Genomic DNA, 7,500 nt, shown 5'->3' with positions numbered 1-7,500 from the left:
GCCAGTATACACAAAACAGCATCAACGAAAAATTAATGAAATCAAGCCGAGTCCGTTTCTTTACCTTATTAGGGGGTTCTTCATTCTCTTCTGAACCCTCACTCAAATTCCTCTTGCGCTGTTTAATCTTGCCTTCCTTGACGCCTGCCTTCATTTCCAGGAACTCATCAAGGTCCTCCATAAATTCTATATCTGTGGAAATCAGTTCATGAGAGGTGTTTCCGGGGTAAGAATGAGTAAAGTGACAATGGTTTATTAGAATAATTGACTGCAATAGATATATCTGTAGTCCTTGAGCTAAAAAATGAAAAAAGAAAAAAGAAAAAAAAATGCTCACTGTATAGAAGTAAAGCATATAGCAAATACAAGAGCATAGAAAATTATAATCACAGTGATGAGAAACCCAGAAAATAATCCTCCATAACTTACTAGACGACCCCTTCTTCTCCTTTTCTTTCTTTTGCTCGTCTGGGTCAGTGATGATGATGCGGCCTGTATTCTCGTCCACCTCAAAGCCACCCGTGCTGCCTTCTTTAGGACGCCTGGCCTTCAACTTGGGTCTCTTGGAAAGCACTGCCTGGCCGGCTGTTGGGTCAAGGAGATCCACAATGTTGTCCTGAAATAAATGTATAAGTAGTTTGCTTTTCAAAGCAATTTCTCTCCTCAGGTTCTATCTCCTCTCTTAAATCAATCTTGAAAATCTTGTGACAAAGATATCAAAATCCTATGGGAAAAAAATGGAACTACTATCAAAAAAGTTTTAAAATAGAAGCAAATAAATTAATGATATCAAAAAATATATTTATATATAAACATAATCAAAACATTACTGGAATAACAATGCAGAAGGAAACACCTACCTCGTCCTCTTTAATCCAGGCTTCCTTTAGCCCCTTCTTCCTATCTTCTCTCTTTCCTTTCCTTCCACCTTTCTTATCATCATCGTCGTCACTCCTGCCATCATCCGAGTCAATCTCCGCAAGAATCTCATCCAAACTGGGAACAGAAAAGGAAGTAAAAAATCTCAGCCCTTAAACCATTAGCAGTGTGTATAAGAATTGTGTAATATAGTTTTGTTTCATTAATGGCTCCACAAAAGCTTAGTCAGGAGGCAATTACATGTCCTACCTGGTGTCACCAGTTTACCCTATTTCTTAAATTTTCAAGAAAGAAAAGCTTTACTTCTTATACCATTTTTATGATCATCACCATCATCATCTTAATCATTATTATATGTATTAACAATAACAATAAAAAATTATAATAATTACAACAATAACAAAATAATAATAATAATAATCATAATAATCATAACAGTAATAACAACAATAATAAACACATTTAACAAAACAAAAACCTAGAAGACAATACAGCATGTATGAATGTACTGTCCACTATGAATAAATTTGTTTTGCTGGCTTTTGAAATTTCTGCTATGCTGGTTTTTAAAAAAAGCCAGAAAAAAAAAAGCAGTCTAATAACACAATACCCTGGTGGAATTGCTCCTCTAACAAAATCTTCATCCTCGCTATCTTCTGCTTTGCCTCCCTGTTTCCTCTTAGCTTGTCTCTCTTTTTTCTTCCTTGCCTCTTCCTTGCGGAGATTGCGTATTCGCTTTTGTAAGATGCCATCTCCAGGTGGTACCAATGCTGTAGAGAAATGTATATGCTGTATATATGTGTTGCTCATAGCATGCATTTTTGTAAGAACACACATACTTATACAATCAGATATCCTTTTGATAACACAGTCAACTGCTTGCCAAAATAGGTTCTGAGAAGTCACCAATGCCAGCCAATTATTTGGTCTGTTTGCTATTATTGCTCAAACTACTTAAAGTGACCAAATATCATCCAAGAAAGAAAGAAAGCCTGATTCTGAACGAAAAAAAATTATACTACACTAAAAATATGACCAATTAGCAAAGTGGTGAAGCCAATACATATAACCGCTGTCTGGTAATTATCCTTCATTTTCTGCCACTCACTCACCCATAAGGCGGTCACTGCCAAACTTCCTCACGAGTCTGCTTAGAATGTCACGCATTCTTCTGCGGAACTTGCGCTGTGTATCAGGGTCTATTTTGCAGAGGGTCTTGAAGATGTTCTCAAAGTAGTCAGACATGACTGGGACAGGTAGAAATGAGAGAGTGGCCAAGAAGAAGGACAAGCAAGCACCCACAATCTCTCTTGACTTGCACAGGAGTTGGATGCACATGTTGTTCATCAGAAGATCTAGCACATCCTTCGGGATGATACCTGTTCATGGGAAGAAAATGAAGATTAATGGCTTTCTTTACACACATATAAATGAAAAGTCTGTCTAAGACTGATGTGCAAACTTCATAACATTCTCAAGGCAAAAACTGAAAATAATACACAAATATCGGTCAAACCAATCATTCAAGAAATTGAATAAAGGAAAATCACCAATTCAATATGCTACTTTGACTGAATAAATATCCAGATTACCAACCTTTAAACTGATATGTGAGGGATGTGATGGCAATTATGGAATTCTTTGCCAGAGCAGGAGAGCCAACCAACCCAGCCAGGAAGAGCTTCATGCTGTGCCGTACGGTATCTTCCGGGGAGCACTGGCAATGGGGATCAACATATAAATCAACTGTACATGCATGTGTAAGAGATATCAACTGTACATGGGTGTGTAAGAGATGAAGTCAACTTGAAATCTAGTGTTCAAATTATAAACAATATATCACAGTACATTTTAGCTAACTATCCAATGATTTGACATTAAACTGCAAATCTCCCACCAGAACATGAACTATCTTAATAAATCCTCTTTTAAGTCAAGTTATCAAAAGCAATCTTACAAAGAATAAAAAACTCACCTGAAGTTGCTTCTGGATGGTGGTGCCCACATCAGTCAGGAGAGAGAACGCTGCCTTTCGTGTGGCTGAAGACATCCCTTTGCCACAGCACATGACAGTCTCGGCAACGACCTGCTGTAGGAAAGTATCTCTCTCTTCCTCATCCATATCAATCTTCAGATTCAACAGAACCTGCCTGATGCACCTCAATCTAGGGGCTCGCGATGCTGGGGAGGCAGCAGTGAGAGACTGCAGGAGGATTTCATAGAGCATCTGCAAGTTATTTGTGATGAACTGTGAGCTGCTCTCCGTTCCAACACTAAGGAGTTCCTCTAGGAGTCTGTAAGCTGCTTTCTGTTCCTTGTGGTTTACATTCTCTGTGAGAAGTGGCTTTACCCTCTCAAAGAATGTTTCGTACGAATCAATCTCCATGTACGGAAGGAAGGCTCGAACCAGATCAAGGAATGCCTGCTTCTTAAAGCTATCTGTTTCTGCATCATATTTATTCATAATTAGGTTTAGAAATTCATTACACTTGGGTTTAGGTACAATTTGCAAGTATGTTTTAATTGTTGAATACGCAGCCAATCTCTGGCTTTGATGAATCGTGGGTTCATTTGTCTCTCTCTCAGATTTGTCCTGAACTTTGGTCAAGTATACATTAAACAGTGCTGGCAAGTAATTCTTTGAGTATATGGCTAACCTGCCTGGATTTTCCTTGTTATCGTTAATCAGGTTCCGCATTGCTGCCATGACCTGAATCCTTGTGTCATCACGGAACTTAATGTGATCACACAGGACGCGGGCAAATTTCTCATTACTTAAAGCCTTTTCCACATCTTTGGCCTTGTCACAGAAGCTTGGCAGCAGGCCCCATATCTGGTTTTCCACTGTCCGGTATGTCTTGCTCAGGAGGGAATTTCCTTCGCCTTTCTCTTTCAGCGCATTTAGGATGACGAAACACTTTCCAGCCAAGTGCACAAAGTAGTCCTCAAAGAAAGTCAACTCGGTATTTTTGACATGTCTCCTCAAAAGAGGGAGAACCCAAAGATGCTTTTCATCCTCAGCAATGTTGCCTGTGATCTGCAGTGGCACAACAGACATCAGGGCCTTGGGTCCTAGACCTTTAACAGCAGCGCCAATGCAATGCTCAACGTGTGGTCTGACTGGGCAGTTCCAGTCCCTCACCAATGTGACCAGGTTTTTCAAGCAGGGCATCATCATATCTGGGAAAAGAGGGCCAACAGTGCTGAAACATTTTGACAGGGTTTTAAAGACATAAACCCATGCAGGCTGGTACTGCAATGACATGCCTCCCTCAACGGCTTGGAAAAGGGTTTGCACCTGAAGTTGGAAGTTGTCAGTTGCACGCATTTCTTCACTACATTTTCCTATGCTTTCCTCCAGCAGTGCATCAAATGATTCAAACACCTGAAAGCATAACAAAGCATTATATAAATGAGTTTCTAATTTGATTAAAATAAATTTTCAGACAAGATTTTTTTTTTCTACTGGCTTTACAGAACAGATGTGCAACAGGATATTTACCTTTGAATGAACATCATTGTGTTCACTGCACCAGAATGGAACAAGCTGAACAAACCATGCAGTTACATATTTCATTCCCTCTTCTTCATCTACCCTGTGAAAAGAAAATATATGAAAAATACATTAAATATCTACAAACACACTCACCAGTTTTGCGTAGTAATTGACAAAATTTTTTATCCTCCCCCGGCCTATTCCCACTAATAAAGAACATCCCAAATGCCAAGACATCAGACTTCATAAGGTTACTCACCTACAGAGATTCATAAGCGCAGCCGTAAGAACTGTGATCCAAGCGCAGGCGGGCTGAGAATCATTCATGCTTGGTATAACCGCTGCCAAGCTGCCTGGCACACCGCTGGTGCCTGTGGTGAGGGCCATGATCAAGGCTGCATTGGTCGCTGAAGGGAAAACCTCAGGGCTTGGCTTGGCCACCATCACACTGTAGAGGGCTTGCATGGCACTGGCATTTATAAGGGAGTTCCCAAGCTGCATCACTGAAAGGATGCTCTCACATGCGACCTGTGGGAAGGGAGGAAGTAAAGCATGGTAACTTTGAGAAGCTGCTACACTTAAAAATCAGAGTGGGCTTCATGTTTTAAATGTGGCTTTCTCCAACTTAATCTAAGAACTGTAAACTCTGCAACATAGTTTTTTAGAAATGGAAAATGCATATCTAGCATATTCAGGTTATGGTAATGCCTTTCATCAATCCATGGCAGGATCCAATTTCTAAATAAAGCCTACATATCTAAACCATCCCAATTTATAATGATTGATCAATAAATAAACATCAAAATTATAAATGAATTCTTAAAAATAAACAAGCAAACAAATAAATATATAAACATAAACAAACAAAAAAACAAATAAATACATATATAAATATAAACACACCCACACACACATTCACTCTCACACTCACTCACTCACTCACACACATACACAAATCCTCAATGTTTCAGCTACTAATCAGTACCTTCAACTGCTTCCGCGGAAAGGAGGCAATGACTTGTCGGAGCAGGACCAGCAGGTGCAGCGTGGTCTTGGTGTTGCCCATTTCACTGGAAGCCCTCAGCTGCGAGTTGCAGAACTCGGCCACCTCTCCTGCCGCGGGGTGAATCAGCTTCTCATCCTCTTCGTCTAGCATGAAGCAAGAGGCCTTCAGGACAGCCGTGACGTCGTGGTGGGCAGCTTTTCTGACCTGCGGCAAAGTTCATTGACATCAATTCAGCTAAATGCTGTCAAGTGGGATATTCATACTCATAGCATGTGTCAAATAACAATCTGACATGATAGAGAAGAAAAAGAAGTGAGACTGGAGGAGGAGGAGGAAGAAAAAGATGAGGAGAGAAAAGGAGGAGGAGGAGGAGAGAAAAGGAGGAAGAGGAGGAAAAAAACAAAGAAGGCAGAGAAGAAAAGGGAGAAGGAAGAAGATCAGAAGAAGGCTAAGGAGATGGAGGAGGAGAAGAACAAGGAGAAAGTAGAGAGGAGAATGAAGAAGATGGAAAAGGTGATATTGTTGGAGAAAGAAAGAGGACACAAAGAATGTAAAAAAGGAAAGAAAAAGAGGAGGAAGAGACAGAAAAGGATGAAAAAGAAAGGAGAAGATAAAAAGAATAAAATACAACAAAGAGAAATAATGAAGGTAAGACAAACAACAGAAAGGAGTAGATGAGAAATTGAAGTACCGATGGCAATGAAAAAACAAGAAAGAAAAAGAAAGAAAGAAAGAAAGAAAGAAAACAAAGAATCAATATTACCTTCGGCTTATCGTAGACTGCAAAAGCTAGTATCTTCTGCAGCAGGTTGTTGGTGTAAGGGTACGACCACTGGTCTCGAAGCTGAGCTCGAAGGAGAACCGACATGGAGCCAAGAGCCTGTATAGAGAGAATATACATGCACTCTTGTTGAATACTGCTGAAGAAAATTATTCTCACTGTAAATCATATTCCATAATTAAATAGAGATAAAGACTCTTAAAAAGATCATAATAAAAATTAACATGCATATTCAAAAAAACACAAATTTGCCTTACATTAACAAGCAGGCTACCATTGCCAGACTCCTGATACAGCGAAATAATGTTATCCAATCTCTTAGCGAAGTCACCGAACCTGGCACGCAACACTTCCACTTGGACGCGGCGGATCACCTTGGCCATGAGGGCTAGGGTCGCACTGACATCCCCCTCACTGTCGCTGATGCCCTCCAGGCTAATCATCTGCGGAAAACACAATAGTTGGTAAGAGGAATGCCTGGATACTGAAGCTAGGGGAAAATGGGTCATAAGATCTAGTAAGACATAAATAAATGAGGTAAGAAGAGGAATAAATGAGAATGAGAATGATGAAATAAAGACAAAAGAAGGGAATGGAGAGTTGATAAGAGGATGAGGATAACACATCCTTAAAAATATCATAGTTCTTGAATACTAATGTATCTCATTCATGCGACTTACTAGGGCACAAAAATAAGATGTCGATGTTTCTGGCATGCCTGACTCTTTCATATACTCTTGAGCAGCTGCATGGATGGCCAACATGCGGGTATGTTGCTCCGAAGATACGCTGAAGTCTCGAAAAAATCTGATGGAAAAAGGAAAATTCACCATGAAAAGCTTTATGATGGAAGAAAAAGATCATCATCAATATATACTCAGTATCCTGATAAAAAGAGGAGGAGGAGGAGGAGGAGGAGGAGGAGGAGGAGGAGGAGGAGGGGGAGGAGGAGGAGGAGAAGGAGGAGGAGGAGAAGGAGGAGGAGGAGGAGGAGGAGGAGGAGGAGGAGGAGGAGGAAGAAGAAGAAGAGGAAGGAGAGGAGCAGGAGGAGGAGGAAGAGGAGGAGGAGAAGGAAGAGGAGGAGGAGAAGGAGGAGAAGGAGAAGAAGAAGAAGAAGAAACTGCCAATAAAAATGTTTTTCTCACTTTTTCAACTTCCTCTATTACTAAACCAGGGAGGCACGTGCAGACAGGTACACATGCCTACATGCAATCATAATCATACAAACAAAGTATGTTCTCTCCCCTCAAAAGAAAGAAAAAAAGAGAGAGAGAAAGAAAGAAGAAGAAAAAAAAAGAGGAATAGAGAGCTTTAAAACATATACACACTATCAAAAAC

At 40.2% G+C, this 7,500-nt stretch overlaps 1 protein-coding gene across 1 annotated transcript in view; it reads right to left on the bottom strand.

Annotated features, from left to right (window-relative positions):
• The window catches only part of LOC113823189 (RRP12-like protein), an 11,322-nt gene that overhangs the window by 1,007 nt on the left and 2,815 nt on the right, over positions 1-7,500 (bottom strand). The window contains exons 4-16 of the mRNA XM_070134309.1: positions 6,843-6,969; positions 6,420-6,605; positions 6,145-6,261; positions 5,361-5,585; positions 4,635-4,903; positions 4,382-4,475; positions 2,855-4,264; positions 2,476-2,596; positions 1,992-2,258; positions 1,490-1,649; positions 861-996; positions 430-616; positions 65-192 (exon numbers count right to left, since the gene is read on the bottom strand). Coding sequence (XP_069990410.1) covers positions 65-192; positions 430-616; positions 861-996; positions 1,490-1,649; positions 1,992-2,258; positions 2,476-2,596; positions 2,855-4,264; positions 4,382-4,475; positions 4,635-4,903; positions 5,361-5,585; positions 6,145-6,261; positions 6,420-6,605; positions 6,843-6,969 — 3,427 coding nt within the window. The remainder of the gene's footprint in view (positions 1-64; positions 193-429; positions 617-860; positions 997-1,489; positions 1,650-1,991; positions 2,259-2,475; positions 2,597-2,854; positions 4,265-4,381; positions 4,476-4,634; positions 4,904-5,360; positions 5,586-6,144; positions 6,262-6,419; positions 6,606-6,842; positions 6,970-7,500) is intronic.

Source organism: Penaeus vannamei, chromosome 19, assembly GCF_042767895.1.
Source record: "Penaeus vannamei isolate JL-2024 chromosome 19, ASM4276789v1, whole genome shotgun sequence".
Classification (NCBI taxonomy): Eukaryota; Metazoa; Arthropoda; class Malacostraca; order Decapoda; family Penaeidae; genus Penaeus; species Penaeus vannamei.
Note: the sequence above shows the minus strand (reverse complement) of the source record. Positions and strands in the feature narration are given on the sequence as shown.